Below are 16,220 nucleotides of genomic sequence, written 5' to 3'. Positions count from 1 at the left end.
GTACGGAGCGGGCAGCAGGGCTGGGGGCGGGCGAGGCTGCCTGCTCGGGGAGAAAAACCTAGCAAAACCCACCGCTTCTCCCTTTCTGACTCGGTTTGTGCTGCTTTGGGATCAGTCATAGCTGTGTTCTTCCTTTGGCCCTGTGTGAAATGCACATTGCGGGTAGGTCACTGCATTCAGGTGAGAGAAGAGGTGGGAAGCTGTACCTTTGAAAAGGCACCCGTCCTTCAGCCACGGAACAAACTCTGCTGGCTCTGACCTGGCGGAGTGGCGTGGAAGGTGGGAGCCACGGCAGCGAGTCGGTTTGGTCCCGTTTGCCATCTCCCAGCTGGCCGAGCTGTCAGCACACCTTTCGCAACACCCGCACTAACTTCGAAGGAGTTCAAAGAGGGGATTTTCCACCAAGGGCTTAGAGATAATGAATGTATGTCAGGAATGGGCCTGTTCCAAGCAAACATTTGACTTAATTGCTGTATTTTCTTTCCAGGTGGAGAGCGATTACTGTCTGTTACTGGCCTTGCCTTGCGGACGAGACCAGGAAGATGTAGTGAATCAGACTGAGTCACTTAAGGCTGCGTTCATCAGCTACCTGCAGGCTAAACAAGCTGCAGGAATCATCAACGTTCCCAACCCTGGCTCTAATCAGGTATTGGCAAGGAAAGTGGTGAAACTGTGGGTAAACTAAATCGAAGTCATGCATAGATAGTGGGACCTGCAGCCTTCCCCCCCAGGTCTTTATGCGAGATTGTAGTTAGGGTTTGTTGTTTTATCACTGAAACAAACCCTGCACATTTACCGTTCTTGTTACATCACTAGTCAAAATGCAGTGCAGCACACCAATTTAATTACTGAATGCAAACCAAAAAAAACAACAACAAAACACAACTGTTTTCATTCTTCACAGCCCTACATCTTTGGCTGAAAAGAAAACAAAACCTTTCTCCAGCTTCTTTTCTGTGTTGAAAGTAGAGCCCTCGCTTCTTCCTCGCATAAATACCAGAACACCTGGTGTTTTCTTGCTTGTCACTGCATAACGACAAAATGTTTGGGTTTGCTAATTCAGAGCATGTATTCCAGATGCGTTGCTTAATGAATCAAATTTAATCTGTTCTGGGTAAACAGCCCCTCACACTAAGTGGTCAGTGCTCAGAGCTACCACTGAAACATGAGCTTGAAATGATAAAAAATGGGAATTTTCTGTGCTTCATGGTGAAATCAGCCAGCTATGATGGCCCTGTTGCGGAGAAATTCCCTGCCTTGGGAACCACACCTGCCTCACTCAATAGCTTCTCCTTTTTAATACACGTGCACTGTTTTATGGTGCTTTCAGAGCACCAAAAGTGCTTTGTCACTGCATCTGAGTGTTCAATTTAAAGCATTTTAGGCCAGCACGGCTGGTATTTGGGTGCTTACGTAAGCTGTAACTTCCCTCTTTTCAAAACACGAAGGGGCGTGGAGTCTCAGGCCTCGCTCTGTCACTTGCTCGCTTTGATAGAATCACGTGCAACGTTTAAGATCAAGGCGAAGATGTCCAGCAGAGTGGGAGAGCGGAGGCTGCTGTTTTGCAAACCTTTAGCTGAATTTCTGCCATGCTCCACTCTCACCTGCTACCTTTTGGGTCATGCTGCACCACAGTCAGACAGGAGGGCTCCCTGCTTTGTTTCTCACCCATGTTTTCTCTCTTCCCCTTGCAGCCTGCCTACGTTCTGCAGATCTTCCCACCCTGCGAGTTCTCGGAAAGCCACCTGTCCCGCCTAGCCCCCGACCTCCTCGCCAGCATCTCGAACATCTCTCCTCACCTTATGATTGTCATCGCGTCGGTATGAGCTGTTTACTGGTTACTGACTTTTCCAAGGCCCTGCAGCAAAAAAAAAAAAAAAAAAAAAAAAAAAAAAATCACAAAAAAATACACAAAAAAGCCACAAAAAAAACCACAAAAAAATCACAAAAACACACAAAAAAATAAATAAAAATTAATAAAAAGAGAGCGAAAGTAATGAAACGAGAAAATGCTGCCAGACTACCAGCCTCCTGCCCTAACAGGCCTCGATCAAACTGTTGCTGGGTAGTAGTTCTGCTACCTTGTATGTTTACATATTGCTTTAGCTTATGGACAACTGATGCACTCAACAGGCGGACTGGTATTGGGTTTCTGTGCCTCCTTTTGGGGAAAATAAAGGATGGCTATTTTTTTTAACAAAAAGAAAATAAATAAAAAAGAACCTGAACTGCCTTTGCACTAAATTAGTGACTTGGACCTTTGCACAGTTGGAGACATGCTGTGACGTTCTGGATGTCTTGACACACATTAACACGCGCCGTGGACTAAACGCAGGACCTGGGAACTTCTGCTGAAATTTGTGGGTCAAGGATCATTTCACACATTATCTTTTTTTTTTTGATGGTTGTTTTTTTTTGTTTGTTTTTGTTTTGTTTCTTTTTTTTTTTTCTGGATGTGAACCTTCCTCTCCTCCACTTGCCCCTGCTGCAGCCGTCTTCTCTTCATCTGGGATGTACAGTTTACACTGAAAAAAAAAAAAACAAAAAACAAAAAGCAAAACAAAAGGGAGAGCTATTTTCCTTCCTGGTGGGATATGCAGAACTCAGTGGGTGTGTGTATATATAAATATATATATAATATATATAAATATATATAATACTGACTTTAAAAAAAAATCAAATCCCCACAACATACATTTTTTTTTAATCTGTGCCAAAAATGTGTTTTCAGAGAAAATCTTATTTTCATACTCAGACTTTGTATTGTCACTCATTTGTAAGTGCGCTTCATTTAAACATGACCTCCCCTCCCTCGTCTCATGAGCTGTGGAAGTGTTATACACTTGTACAAAGACTTTCTACCCTCCTCTCCCTCACCTCCCCTAACACTTATTAATTTATGGAACTGTTTTCTCAGCGCAGTTTTGTTTTGTGTGTCCATTGGATTACAAACTTTATTAAAAAATACAAAACACCTCGCGCCTGGATGTGATCCCTCGGCTGTGCCATGGGGAGGGGAAATTGGCGGCGGCTGGGGACCCGTCGGTGCTGCAGAGCTGCAGCCCTGCCCGGGGACGGCGCTGCGGTGGCTGGACCGAGGTGCTGTGGAGATGGCCCAGCCACGTTGGCAAGCGCTTGGTTTAAAAAGAAAAAAAAGAGTAAATGCTAATCCTTGTTTATGTTCGTTTTTATGTTGTAAATAGTTGTTAAACACTGAAGTTACATGCTTGTTTTTCTCAGGATGATGTCAAAGATGTTTTAAATTTAATTTTGGTAAGTGTCTACTACTGTCAAAAAAAAAAAAAAAAAAATCCCCAAAGAGTTGGTACAGGAAAAAACACACACACACCAAAAACAACAAAGCAAAAAAAAAAAAAAAGTGCAGTTGCTTTCCCAAAGCAGCTGCAGCCCACGAGGGCTGCAGATGCTGATGGCAGTGAAAGGGCCGGCAGGGGCTGTGCTGGCCTCTAGCGTGTGTGTGTGGAGGCTTCACTTGGGGCGGCGAGGCCAGGGAGGCGGCTGTCACAAAAATGGCCACTTGGTTTTGAAGACTGACTCCTCAGCGCTGTTAGCCTCAGGGCTCAGCAGCCCTTGCTGTTAATCATCCCAAATCTATTTTGCACTGCAGTTGCCCTGGTGGCTTCTGTGCTGAAGCCTTTTAGAAGCCAGAGCCGGCTGTAACTTTTTTCCTTCTCACTGCTTTTCCCCCAAAAGCACACGGGTGCAGCTGCTCAGCTCCAGCACAGGCTGGCAGCAGCACGAGCTGCATTTGCTCCCTGCTGCTGGTGCTGCTGGGTGGCACTGAGGTAGCAGCAGTGCTGGTGGCCCAGCACGCCCAGCCACCTCGCCAAGCTGCACCCTGCAGTAGCAGCAAACGGGGGCCTTACAGTACAGCCGGGTACTCTGCTCCCTTCACCGCTAGAGGCAGGGGCTAGGCCCCTTTTGGGAGTTAAAAAAAAAATTAAAAAAAATCATAATAAAGGCAGTGCAGAGTCCCCATTGTGGTAGGGGAGTTGTGTCTCCATCAGTGCTGCTCTGTCCTCCTCTGGGGCTGGGTTGGGGCAGGATCTGTCCTGGATCGCTGCCCCCGGGCCTTGGGGATGGCGAGCACTGGCCCCAACTTGGTCCCAGGCCGGTGCCTGCAACTGGACACACAGCTGGTGGCAGCCCAGATGGGCATTTGACTCACAGCCCAGCATAAACCCTGTAAAAATTGATTTGTAGCCCCAAAAGGCTCCGCTTTGAAACCTATCACTGCCTCCTGTGTGTGTCCCCCACACTGCTGCCCCCCCCAGCTGGGGAGGTGATACCATGGGGCTGGGCACTGACAGGGCCCTGCACCCAACCCCACCCCCAGCACAGCCCTGAAGGTGGGGTCCACTGATGCCCCCCATCCCCCCAGACTCAACTGCAGCAGCTGGGGAACAGCTTGGAGAGGGGCTTCGAGGGGCTCCTGGCCCCAGCTGCAGCCCCCAGCCCCAGGAGCACCGATCTGCACCTCCCTTAGCCATCGAAGCCATTCCTTCGTTTCCTCTGCGGCGGCTGCTGGGGCTGTGGAGCGGAGCTGCTGGGCTCCAGCCCTGGGGGTCTCCCTCCTGCCCCCACAGCAGGAACAGGCCCAGAACTGCAGGAACAGGGGGCACAAAGGGCCAGGGAGGGCACCCCTCTGCCCCCTGAGAGATGCTGGAGGCCCACGGGGTGCAAAACAGGCATTAGAAAATATTGCAATTTATTCCTTCTGTCTCTCCTTCCAGAAATACACTTTTTACACCATTTCCAAGCAGCTGTCTTTAAATAAAGGCGAGGGAGGGCAGGCAGGTCACTCGGTGGGCGCCTGGCCCTCCCCGGCCAGCGGCACAGGGGCCAGGGGGGTGGCGGGGGGCTCAGAGGGGGCATCGCGGGCGCGAAAGAGCAGCTCCCCCGTGGGGAGGACCTGCTCTGTTTGCCAGGTGGCGGTGGCGGCCCCGTATTGCTGGTAAAAGTCCGTGTCGGCCTGGAACATGACGAGGGCCTGGGCCGTGTGGATGCGGACGTGCTGCGCCAGGCTGGTGGCGTCCAGGAATTTCTCCCCGCAGGAGTCGCAGGCGTAGAGGATCTGGGTGTTGGGGTCTGCAAGGGCAGAGGGGAGGCCCGGGCTGGGGCGGCGGCAGGGCAGGAGCCGGTCGAACACGCCACCGGGCCCCTGCCCTCCTCACCTGCTTCCTGCACTTGTTTCACCGCTTTGGTGATCTCTGCTTTAAGTGCTTCAGTCTCGTCTGCTGTCACGGCAGCCGCCACAGGAACCACTGTGGGGAGACAGGAGGGAGAGACAATGCTGAGGGGGCTGCGAAGAGATGGGGCTGGAGAGGGGAGCAGGACACGGGGCTGGTGGGTTCTGTGCTGACTGTGGTGCTGGGGAACTGTCCCCAACCCCCGGCTCTGACAGTGCCAGAGGCTGCGGCCTCCTCCAACCTCCCTTTTGCGACAGCTCCCAGCCCCCCCCCACTCACCCGTGAGCTGCGTGACAGCGGTGGCAGCCAGTGCCTCAGTGGCGAGTGTCACCATGTCATCTGAGGCCACCGTGACAATGTTGACCTCGCCGCCGTCCTCTGGCTCGAGGATCTTCATGCCCGCCTTGCCCTGGTGCACCGTCTTCACGTGGGAGCGCAGGTTGTCCACCCGGTTGAAGCCACGGCCACACTTGTCACACAGGAACGGCTTCTCCCCTGGGGGTGAGATGGGAAGTGAGGGGTGAACGGCGGGGGTGAAAAGCTCGGGGCAGCCCGGGAACTGCAGCGGCACGCACCGGTGTGGATGATGATGTGCTTGGAGAGGTCGCCCACGTTGACGAAGGCCTTGTTGCAGACGGTGCACTTGTGGGGTCGGATGTTGTCGTGGTGGCGGATGTGGTTTGCCAGCTGGCTCGACTGCACGAACCTGTCGGGGACAGGGAGGCCGTGGAGTGGGCATGGGGGCGAGGACCCTGTGATAGCACCACCCCAGCACCACCATAGGGGCAGCCCTGGGTGAGGTCCCTTGGCACAAGGAGGGGACTGGCAGGGGCCGCTCACCTCTTGCCGCAGCGCTCGCAGACGTAGGGCTTCTCCCCCGTGTGCTGGCGCACGTGGGCGATGAGGGAGCTGGCCTGGGTGAAAGCCTTCCCGCAGATCAGGCACTGGCACGGCTTCTCTCCTGGGGAGGCAGCAGGAGGGCTCAGCCACGTGGGGATCGAAACTCAACCCCAATCTCCCCAAGAAAGCCCTGAGCCCCTGGGGAAGCACCCCAGGGCAGCAGAGCTGTGTTCCTACCTGTGTGGATGCGGACGTGCCGCTGCAGCGCCCCGGGGTCAGCGAACTGCCGCTGGCAGTGAACGCAGACGTAGGGCTTCTCCCCGCTGTGGATCCGGAGGTGCCGCTTCAGGTTGCCTGCAAGCAGCCGCATCTCAGGGGGGCAGCGGTGCCCCCCCATCCCTCCGCACACTCCGCGCAGCAGCTCTTGAGGTCAGGGGTCAAGTGGTAACGCGAGCACCGTGGCGGTGGGCAAAGCCAGAACAAGCACCCCGTGTTTGGGACGATGGACAGACGGCGCTGCTGCAGTTGTACCTACAGCAGTGCTCCCGCTGGTCTCCTCCCAACCACCCCTCTGGCTCTGCAAGAGCTTGGGGAGATGGGAGGAAACACCTCCATACTCCCCCACCTGCTCCTCTCAGGAGCATCCCCATTTGGGACACCGGCCTGGTCCTGCAGATGTTTTTAACCCAGCTGGGAACAAGGGGGAGATGTTTGGGCAGGGCCACGCTGCTGCATAGGCCTAAACCCTCCTCTGTCCCCCCAGCAAATCTCCAGCGCTGGGACCTCACCACCTACCAACCCGGTGCTACCTGAAGTGGTGAACTGCTTGCCACACTCCCGACACTTGAGGGGCCCGTCTGCAATGTGAATCTTCAAGTGAGCTTTCAAGTTCCCCACCTGGGGACAAACACAGGGATGCAGAGAGCTCCCCACCATCCCCACCTCCCTCCGGTGGGTACCGAAACCCTGGCCCTTTCCCCCAGCTCACCTGGTTGAATTTCTTGTCGCAGTGGGGACACTTGTGCTCCTTGTCGGTGTCGTGGGTCTCCAGGTGCCGCATTTTGGAGGTGGGGTCGGAGAAGGAGCGCCCGCAGTAGTCGCACTGGTAGGGCTTCTCCCCGCTGTGCACCAGCTGGTGCCGCTTCAGGTTGCCGGAGGTGGTGAAGAGCTTGCCGCAGTCGTCGCAGCGGTACTTGGCCTCCCCCGTGTGCCGCTTCTTGTGCAGGTTCAGCAGGCTGATCAGGCGGTAGCTCTTCCCGCACTCCTCGCAGCCGTAGGGCTTCAGGGGGCTGTGGAGAAGGGGGATAGATGTGTGCCAAGCTCCTCTCCCTGCCACGTCTCCAGCTCTGCCCCCCAGCTGTGCCCTGCTGTGTCCCCCAGGGTGTCCTCAAGCCCCATGAGGTAAAAGGGTGTGGGAGAGCAAGGGCAGAGAGGTGAGTCTCCTCTCAGACTCTCTGCCCCCAGCATGCTGACAGATTTTGTGAGTCTGAGCTTTTGCAGCAAAAGCCAAATTTTGTAGTGAAAATGCTGGAGCCTTCCTGTAGCTGGGACTATCCAGACCCTGCTGACCTTACAGCTGCCGACCCACCCAGATCAATCCGAGAGGCACGGAGCCGCTCACCGACCTCTGGCTCACACCCGTAAGCCTTCAGGCTCCACTGCCATTGCCACGAGCTCCACCTGGCCCAGCCTGGTGGCACCCACTGGTCCCCAGCGTCCCTTACCTGTGCGTCTTCTCATGGGCTTTGCAGGCAGCCGGGTCGGAGAAGGCTTTGTTGCACTCCCTGCAGGAGAAGGGCTTCTCACCGGTGTGGATGCGGATGTGCCGCTTGAAGTTCCCGGTGTGGGTGAACTCCTTCCCGCAGTCCTAGAGGCGGAGAGAGACGCACAGGCGTCCAGGAACACCGGTGACACCGAGGGACAGGAGCCCCGCTGGGGCCGCGGCCACGCTCACCTCGCACTTGTGCGTGACGGAGCCGTAGGCTTTCGACTCGGTCCGGTCGCTGTAAGTGCCTGAGCGCAGCAGCCGGGTTTCCCCTGAGTTCTCCTGCCCGGAGTCGGTGCTCCCTGATTCGTTATCCTCGGCATTTTCTCCATTTTCTAACTTGGGCTGCACTTCCTTGGGGATTTTAGCCTCCTCTTCATCCTCTGCCGCCATCTCTCCCTCTTCTTCCTTCCCTTCCAGCTCCACCTCCGCAGCTGTTTAGAGAACGGGGACACTACAGATCAGGAGCAGCACCAGAGACACCAAGCCCACCCACGCTTCTGAACTCAAAGCCCGAGGTTAATGCAATGGGGCTCGCCCTGTGTACTTGGGGACGTCCCGGTAGCTGTGCTGTACAACACAGGTGCTGTGCACACACCGGGACCTCTGCCTGGAGTCAGTTTGGATTTGCAACCCCAAAACCCTAAAGCTCCTGAGCGAACAGAGCAGCATTTCCCACTCCACCCTAGCTCTGCTCCCTGGCTCTGTGACTCGGAGCAGTGTTTTCGCGGTGAAGGCCACACCAGCAAAACCAGCAAGGCTTCAACCTGGCTTTGCCCTCAGCCCCGTCCTCCTCCCAGGAAGGGAAAGGGAAAACAGCAAAGTCACCAGCACTGCTGTCACCGCAAACGCACCTCCCGTGGCGCCGTGCTGGGGGTCGCTGCCCTTGGCCGTGGGGCTGCTGCCGCCCATCGAGCCCTCCGCGGGCTGCGTGGGGCTGGGGAAGCCGTCGGCAGGGCCCGCCTGGGTGGCACCGTCTGCACCTAGGAAGAGCAGAGTGTCTCGGGGAGAAAACAGACGCTCGGCTCCACGCAGCAGAGCCTGGCAGCAGGACGGGGTGGCCAAGGGGATTTTTGACGTCACCTCCTGGTTGCTGCCCTTCTGCGGGGACCTCTTTGACATCCAGCTGCTCTGCCTGCTCCTTGGGCTGTGCTGCCGCAGCCTCGGGCGCCTCTTCCTTCCCCTCCTGGGTGGGAGGAACTTGTTTTGGTTTGTCCGAATCACCCCGCGTCACTGCTGCCACCGCTTTGTCCTCGCCGGCTGCCTTTTCAGCCCCTGCAAGGGAAGAGGCATAGCAGCACACCGCGCCACCTCCTGCTGCTCGGGCAGGGGCCAGAGGCCAGGCAGCTTTCCTGAACTCCGCAGGGAGACAAGGAAGGCATCAAGTCTCCAAAAAAAAACAGCGAGTGGTGCTGCACAGGGGCTCAGAGCCACACACACCACCCGGACACCCTCTGACTGAGGCTCTGTGCATCAGCTGCATCTGGTCACCCAGCTGGGGTGCAGGTCGGGGCTGCAGCCAGTGAGTGTGCAGCTCAGCAGGGGGATTTCGAGCCTCTGCAGCTTGCTGGATGAGGAAAAGCGGATCCCCAGGGAGCTGGGGCTGCAGGAAAGCTACGTACCTGTCTCAGCGGGGACCTCCTGGCTCTCCACAGGGCTTTCTGCCAGCACCGTGAGGGACTTGAGCGCGTTGCAGGCACTGACGATCTCCTGCATCTGGAGGAACCCCGCCACGGCCAGCACGTCTTCCACATTGTCGGGGTTCAGGCTCAGCTTGGCTGTGTACATGAAGTCCAAAACCTGCCCCAGGCCTGCGAGGGACACAGCACGCGCTGGTACCCAGAGATCAGCTCCCACCCACGGCACCGGCTCGGCTGGATGACTTCCAGGAGCCGTGACAGGCTGAAAAGCCCCCCCCCGAGCACCCCAGCCCCTACCTGCCGTGTTGTTGATGTCGAGGTGCACCACATCCTTCTGGTCCACGAAGAGCATCCTGAAATACTCGCTGCAGGCCGCCAGCACGGCTTTGTGGGCCTTGAAGTTGATGCCATTCACCACGAAGGTGCAGTCGCACAGCAAGCCCAGCTGCCGCTGCTGGTTCAGCTGCTCCAGGACTTGCTTGCTGTGCTGGGGGAAATCCATGGCTGCGGGGAGAAGGCAAAGCCAGGGGTGAGACGGGACGAGAGGCAGCGCAAAACCCTCAAAAAACCCCTGCCTCAAAGTTTCAGCTCTTTGAGTCTCCTCTCAAGACCCTCCTGGGCTCCCAGCGCTCGGTGGGGCTCCTCTAAGGCTTCCCCAGCCTCGTGCCCCGCTCTGCCTCCATCCAGCAGCGCTCTGGGCGAGCGCAGGATCCCCACGCAGCTCATCCACCTCACCCCGAGCACCCGAATCCACGTCGGGGAAGGGCAGGTCTGGAGCCACGAAGGCAGCCCGGACGCTAACGAAAAACCAAGGGGCTCGGTGAGAGCCCCCCAGGGAGCCACCCAACCCGTGGGCTGGTGACAGCCCGGTGCTGGTGACGAGCCCCAGCGCAGCAGGGGGGTCACACAGGGGCCTCCTGCAGCCCTGCAGGCGGTGACTTCAGCCCCAGGCATTTTCCTTCGGTGCTGTCGGAGCGCAGGCACGCAGCGAGGCAAGGGAGCCTCCTCCTGTCTGTGACGGGTCGTAGCATGGCGCTCCTGAGAAACCTCGTGCCAAAGGATCAGCTGCGCCCAGGGGACCTCCAGGACCTCTGAGTCTCCTCACGGGCAGCAAGGGCCGGGTTGCGGGAGCAGCAGCGCCTCGCTTTGAGGCCTTTGGTCTCCCCCCATGGCATTTACCACGGGAAACTGTGGCAGCTAGAAGAAACCCATGGGAAGGGGTGTTGGGAGCTCAGGAAGCTCTGTGATCTCCTCGGAGCCAAAGCCTGCGTTGCAGCCAGGGGAAAAGCCACGGGGACAAACCAGGGTCTGGCAAAACCACAGGCAAACCAGGAGCTCGTGGAGCGCTCTGAAGCACCAAGCTGCCTTTTGCTTCTGTCACACGAGACCTTATTTAAAGAAAAATTAAAGGAAAGCCTGGCCAGCGAGCTCACAGCAACACCCATCAGGCCCTGGCAGGAGCTTGCTGCTTTTCGGAGGCTCCCAACCACATCCGAGACGCGAAGCTCCCGTTCCACAGAGCTCCTTCGGGACACACCAACAGGAACAGGAGCAGAGGCACCGAGTGCCTGCGGTCCCCCGGAGCCAGACTGCATCCGTGCCCACCTCTGTGCATTTCCCCGTGCCCTCTGTTCCGGCTGGAGCTCCTTAAACTCTTCCCTAAAATCCTCGTGCTCCTTCTCGCGTGAGGTTGAGCGCATGGGTCCCGAACAGGCAGAGCCCTGCTTGCGACACCTTCCCCCACCTCTCCCCAGACACCGGGTGCTCTTCAACCAAGCACCCCCAGACTGCCCAAAATACATCCCTCGAGAGCCAGAGGAGCCAGCAGCTGCAGCGAGCTCTGCGCAAACCCCCACGTGTACGCGACGACCCCGTAAGGCTCGCAGGGGAATCTCGATGCCCCTGGAAAGGGAGGATTTTCTCAGCAGGACCAACGGCGCTGCAGCATCGCAGGGCTGGGGAAACGACAGCAGTTGGATGCAGCAGAAGGCTATTTTTGGTAAGCTGGAGGAGGCACTTGGCATCCGAACGATGACTTTTACGGCCCCGGGGTTTTGCTTGGTGCTTCCCGGTGCTGAGGTCTGGCTCCACGCAGCCCCCCTGGGAGGAGCGGGGTGAAAAGCTCCACTTCAGACCACAAAACTCACTGCCCCGGAGCGGTCGCGGCAGTTTCGTGCTGCTTTTTGTCCTACCTCACGTTCCAGCACCCATCGAGGTGCTAAATGGCAAGATTCCTCCCACGAGGCACCAAGGAGCCAGAACCAGGTGCCCTCTGCTCCCACCTCAGCAGCACACGAGCTCTGTTTTCCCCTCCCAACCCAGCTGCTGAACCTTTCATTATCCGATCAGTCACGGCAAGGGAAAGCTTTGGCACTACAGCACCCACACAGAGACAAACAGAGCAGCGGCCCTGGGCTCGTTCCCCACGAGCTGTCACTGCCCTGGCGCTGCTTTTGTGGGGAGAAAAGCACAACCCCATGGGGGAAAGGCCAGGGAGCAAACGGTGCTCTGACAGCCAGAGCATGAGGGCGCTTGGGGCAGGTGTGAAGCAAAGGTTTCGTGTCTTTTCTCTGCACCAGCTCCGTGCCCAGGTGCCTTCTGTTAAAAAAAAAAGATCCTTGAGCGCAGAGGAATGGTTTAAGCAATCCAGTGAGCACCGCTCGCTGCTCCCTCGCCGTCCCCGTGCCGCACAGCCCCACGCTGGCACCCGAGCTGGTTGCTGAGCGAGGCAGAGGTCAGAGCCAGCTCTCCGGGAGCCGTCTGGGGACTTCCAACAACTCCCGGCCGAGTTTTCGTTGCTGTGACAGGCGCAGGAGCCAGGCCCGGGGAGCACCAGGAGGGGTCAAGCCTTGGGGGGGGGCAGCAGCCAGCGCCCAGCCGCAGCCCCGGGGCCTTTTGGCTCCGTGCAGGCAGCCGGGGCTGCGCAGGGCCCGGGGCCACTTCTTGTTTTATTTTTTTCCCACATTTTTTCCTCATTTTTCCCCATTTTTACCCCACCCCCCCCCCGGCCTGCCCGGGGCGCTGACACCGCGGGGACCCCCCTGAGGCGTTCTGGGGACCCCGGCCCCGGCCTCCTCCCACAGCACGGGCCCGGAGCGCTCCCCACGGCCCCCCACGGCCCCGCTGAGCCCCCCCGAGCCCCCCGTGTCCCCCCCCCGCCGCCCCCTCCCCACCTGCCATGCCGGGGCCGGCCGCGGCCTCACAGCGCCGCCCGTGACACGGCCCAGACAAAGGGCGCCGCCATCTTGGCGCCGGGCGGAAGCGGCGTCGCCCCCTCTCCGCCGGCAGGGACCGCGCATGCGCGGCGGGGAGGAGGCGGGAGGGGCGGGAGGGGCGGGAGGGGGCAGGGTCACGTGGTGCGCTCGGCGCTCTCGGGCCCGCCGCCATCTTGCGGCCGTGAGGGGCCGCGAGGCCGGGAGGGGGTCGGGGCTGTGCGGCCCCTCCTGAGGGGGGGGCGGGGCTGTTTGTGCCCCCCCAGGGGCTCGTGGCCGGGGGTCCCCCCCCCTGAGGGGGGCTCGGGGTTTCCCAGGGCGTCCTCCCGGCCGGGTGGGGCGGTGGCTGGGGTCCTGTGCCTCATGGTGCTGATGGCAGCTGTCCCCAGAGGGGGGCTGTGGGGGTGGGCTCGGTGTCTGGCTGTGGTGACAATAAAGTAATAAAGGCTGTTCCCGATCCGAGTGCTCCTGTCATTTTTTAATCGCCTCAGGGGGTGCAGAGGGCTGGGGGTGGCCGCCTGAGGAGCCCCCCATGGGTGTTGCGATGCACCGGGGGGTGCGGGGGCACCCGTCTGCCACATGCGTGTGTCAGTGGCAGACTGGAGGCAACACAGTCCCAAAACCACAAATAAATAGTGTTCCTAATGCCTCACCTGCTGCCCCACAAAGTAGGCATTTCACGGCCAGCCTGCCAAAAATGAGCCCGTTACGGGGCCAAACATGAGGGGAGGGTGCTGGTGCTGCGGCTCTGAGCTGCCCCCTCACCCTCTCACCCCGCTCTGAAATCTGCTGCAAACCCCGTCAGTTTGGGGCGAAAAACCCTATTTTCCTTCCCGTGCTGGGTAAGGGCCGCCTGCCAGAGCCTCACCGCTAGATGGCAACGTGTGACCGCGGCGGGTGCTGCCGCAGCACCCAGGGGTGCTGTGTGGGGGCACAGCAGGGGGGCTGCCCGGCCCCTGTACCCCAGTCCTGAGCCGAACTGCGTCTTCTGCAGGCATTAAAAGCTGTTGTGATGGTGTTTAAACGTCGTTTCTCACAGCAGGCGGTGCGTGGATGAATCCCGCATCACCTCCTGCCTCACCCGAGTTGTTGACGAGCCAGAAATAAATCAGAACCCAAAGGGCTGCAGGCGGAGAGCCTCGTGCCCGTCCTTCGCGGTGCCATCAGGGGACAAAGCGACCTCGCGGCTCGCCCCGCGTGCCCTGGCAATGCGAGCTGGGCCTGGGCGGCGGCGTGTGGTGGCTATAAACAGCCGCTGGTCCCCGGGCGCTGTGTTTGTACACACGGCCTGGCCTCCTTCCACCCCTGACGCGGTGCCCGGCCTCCCCTCCCGCCCTCGGGGTGGCTCCGGGGCAGCGTTTGGGCCCGCCAAGGAAGGAGCCCCCGGGCTTGGTGGCCGGGCTGCGAGAGCTGCTGGCCCTGCCACCGGTGGGCTTGCCGGTGGGTGAGAGGAGGAGAAGGGGGTTTGGTGACCTTCCAGGTGGGCTGGCAGCCCAACAGCTGAGGGAAGGGCTCAGAAATAGAGCCCGGCCGGGAAGAAATGAGTCACCCCGGCTGGAAATAAACAGGGCAGCGGGCACGGAGGGAGCCGGGCTGCTCGGGACAGCTCTGTCTGCATCCAGGTTTTTGTCCAGGAGGAGGAACTGTTGTACCTGCTACCGACATCCCCGTCAGGGCTGAACCCACAGCCGCCCCGGCACTGTAACTCAGCCTCTTTGGGGGAAAAAAAAAAAAAAGATAAATATGGCAGAGACAGTAGTTGTCAATAATTTATCACAACCCAGTACAAGCTGTATATACAAAGAGAAGCTCTGGCGAAGGGTCGGGGCAGGGCTCGCTCCCCGGCCTCACTCCTCACGTCCGTCCCAGGGCAAAACCTCCCCTGGAGGCTCCTTGGTGACTGCTGCAGGACGTCCAGCTCTTCCCGATCCACCCACGCCAGCCAAAAAATAACGGTGTCCAGAGCCTGCAGCCTCCCGGGGGGGTGGCAAGCGAAGGATGTGTGCCCCCCATGCGGGTTTCACCCCTCGTGCCTCTAAGGCAGCCCGCGGGGAGCGTTCCCGTCCCCTCCTTGCCAACCCAGCGGGGTCACGGCCAGCTCGGTGGGCTCCCCCGCGCCCACGCAGCTAAATGAACACCGGTGTCACCCAAACGCTACCCACACGTCGCCTACGGGGTTGGGAGGGGGGGAAAAGCCCGTCCCCGGCGCTGTGCCCGGCCGCTCAGATTTTGATCTCAGTCCGGAAGGTTTGCTGGACGTGCTCGGTGTGCTTGGCGGGCTGCCGCCGTGCCCGGATGGTCAGCGTGCCGTCGTCCCCCAGAGAGGAGGACACCGACGTGGGGTCCACGTCCTCGGGCAGCTGGCACTTGTGGGTGAAGGTGTTCATGACGGTGCCGTCCCCGGCCAGCTGCGAGGGGAGAAGGGGAGGATGGAGGCTGCGAGCGGGGCCGGGGACGCTCTGTCCCCTGCCCTTGGGCGAGGCCTGCGGTCACGCCTTGTGTGCGGTGTTAATATTTATCTCCCTGCAGGTGTGGTGGCGAGGTGTGAGTCACCCCGAGGGACAATAGTGCCTTTTTTGGAGCTGCTGGGTGCTCCCGGGGGGGTTGAAATTCGGGGTGTGGGGAGGAACCACCTGGAAAAGGTGCGATCGTGGGACCAGCTTGTCTGACCTCGTGCACCGACACCTCGCGGGTGTGATGCGTGGGGACAAAACGATGAGGAAATAGTGAATTTAATCCCACCAGTCCTAAATTACGGCCAGGACCAGCGGGAGGTTGGGGGAGGGCGTCCCTATGTCCCCAGGCCAGCGTTGGGGACGGGATTTGGGGTCCGTGGGTGGGTGGGGTGGCGGTGGGGGCGCGCTCACCTTCTCGGCGTGCACCTCGATCTGGTTGTTGGAGGTGGTGACGATGATGTCCTCGGGGGCGAAGTCGCTGACGTCCACCGTGAACTGGTAGGTGTTGCCCAGGGTCTTAATGTTGCCGCTGCTGCCGGGCCGAGCTGGAGGGGAGCACGGGGTCAGCGCCTCCCTGTCCCCCTCCCCAAAAACAGTGCCCAGGGTCCTCTCGCCCCCCTCCGGTGCTGGCTTAGCCCCCCACAACCCTCCCGCTCCCCCAGATAACTCAGACACGTTTCCCACAGCTCCGGCTTTGATCCCCCAGCCCAAGCCCCCCGACCACCCTCGCCACTTGCCTGGGAAGCCCAGCGGCTCGCCACGGGGCCGGACGAAGCTCCCGAAAAGCTCCATGGGGCGAGCGGGCGACGACGACCGGCTGTGGTGGTGGAAGCTGTGCTCCGACCGGAAAGCAGACGAGGATTTCACGTTCATCCACCTCCCCGAGCGTCCGCAGCGCGGGAGGGGAGCGAAAGCGGCCGGCGAAGCCCCCTCCTCGGCCTCGCGGCGAAGACGAACGGGGCCGGCTATTTCGGGGGCGGCCGCCGAGCTTATAAAGCCCCGTTAGGCTCTCGGCCGCCTTCCAGACCTCTTGTAAAACCGGCTAAATTTAGGTCCTGCTACATCACTCTGGACACCGTGGAAATTTTTTCCTCTCT

General features: G+C 59.3%; 3 protein-coding genes across 8 annotated transcripts in view; 1 reads left to right on the top strand and 2 right to left on the bottom strand.

Annotated features, from left to right (window-relative positions):
* The window catches only part of SPEN (spen family transcriptional repressor), a 65,663-nt gene extending 62,689 nt beyond the window's left edge, over nt 1-2,974 (top strand). For 4 of the 5 annotated variants that reach the window (XM_027443090.3, XM_027443089.3, XM_072026945.1 and 1 more), the window contains 2 exons: nt 488-646; nt 1,695-2,208. In XM_027443090.3, coding sequence (XP_027298891.3) covers nt 488-646; nt 1,695-1,826 — 291 coding nt within the window. In that variant the 3' untranslated portion in view covers nt 1,827-2,208. Of the gene's footprint in view, nt 1-487; nt 647-1,694; nt 2,209-2,268 lie in introns of those variants that run through there. The other variant, XM_072026946.1, reaches the window with a different exon arrangement.
* Nucleotides 2,975-4,712: 1,738 nt separating this feature from the next.
* On the bottom strand, nt 4,713-12,781 carry ZBTB17 (zinc finger and BTB domain containing 17). Of its 2 annotated transcripts, none has more exons than XM_038166694.2 (15): nt 12,629-12,781; nt 9,753-9,959; nt 9,438-9,626; nt 8,899-9,090; nt 8,670-8,798; nt 8,005-8,249; nt 7,775-7,917; nt 7,039-7,339; nt 6,860-6,947; nt 6,288-6,404; nt 6,051-6,171; nt 5,786-5,916; nt 5,490-5,705; nt 5,196-5,285; nt 4,713-5,109 (listed from the first exon to the last, which is right to left on the bottom strand). In XM_038166694.2, the coding sequence occupies exons 1-15, from the start codon at nt 12,633-12,635 to the stop codon at nt 4,820-4,822; spliced, it is 2,466 nt and encodes an 821-aa protein (XP_038022622.2). In that variant the 5' UTR covers nt 12,636-12,781; the 3' UTR covers nt 4,713-4,819. The 2 variants fall into 2 exon arrangements, with proteins under 2 accessions (XP_038022622.2, XP_071883048.1); XM_072026947.1 differs by having other exon boundaries at nt 8,670-8,792.
* A 1,641-nt stretch (nt 12,782-14,422) lies between these two features.
* HSPB7 (heat shock protein family B (small) member 7) lies at nt 14,423-16,132 on the bottom strand. Its single transcript, XM_005012603.6, has 3 exons — nt 15,861-16,132; nt 15,535-15,668; nt 14,423-15,075 (listed from the first exon to the last, which is right to left on the bottom strand). The coding sequence occupies exons 1-3, from the start codon at nt 15,994-15,996 to the stop codon at nt 14,890-14,892; spliced, it is 456 nt and encodes a 151-aa protein (XP_005012660.2). The 5' UTR covers nt 15,997-16,132; the 3' UTR covers nt 14,423-14,889.
* Between the last annotated feature and the right edge of the window lie 88 nt (nt 16,133-16,220).

The sequence above is a fragment of the Anas platyrhynchos genome, chromosome 22, assembly GCF_047663525.1.
Source record: "Anas platyrhynchos isolate ZD024472 breed Pekin duck chromosome 22, IASCAAS_PekinDuck_T2T, whole genome shotgun sequence".
NCBI classification, from domain to species: Eukaryota; Metazoa; Chordata; class Aves; order Anseriformes; family Anatidae; genus Anas; species Anas platyrhynchos.
This window is presented reverse-complemented; position numbering and strand designations above follow the sequence as displayed.

Coding starts and splice junctions, on each gene's coding strand:
- ZBTB17 (XM_038166694.2), bottom strand. Junction 6,172..6,287: donor GCACGTCCGCATCCACACAG/GTAGGAACACAG, acceptor CTGCCTCCCCAG/GAGAGAAGCCGTGCCAGTGC. Junction 5,286..5,489: donor CGCTGTCACGCAGCTCACGG/GTGAGTGGGGGG, acceptor GTCTCCCCACAG/TGGTTCCTGTGGCGGCTGCC.
- HSPB7 (XM_005012603.6), bottom strand. CDS start 15,996: ATGAACGTGAAATCCTCGTCTGCTTTCCGGTCGGAGCACAGCTTCCAC. Junction 15,669..15,860: donor CGAGCCGCTGGGCTTCCCAG/GCAAGTGGCGAG, acceptor GCTCCCCTCCAG/CTCGGCCCGGCAGCAGCGGC. Junction 15,076..15,534: donor TCGAGGTGCACGCCGAGAAG/GTGAGCGCGCCC, acceptor CTCCCCTCGCAG/CTGGCCGGGGACGGCACCGT.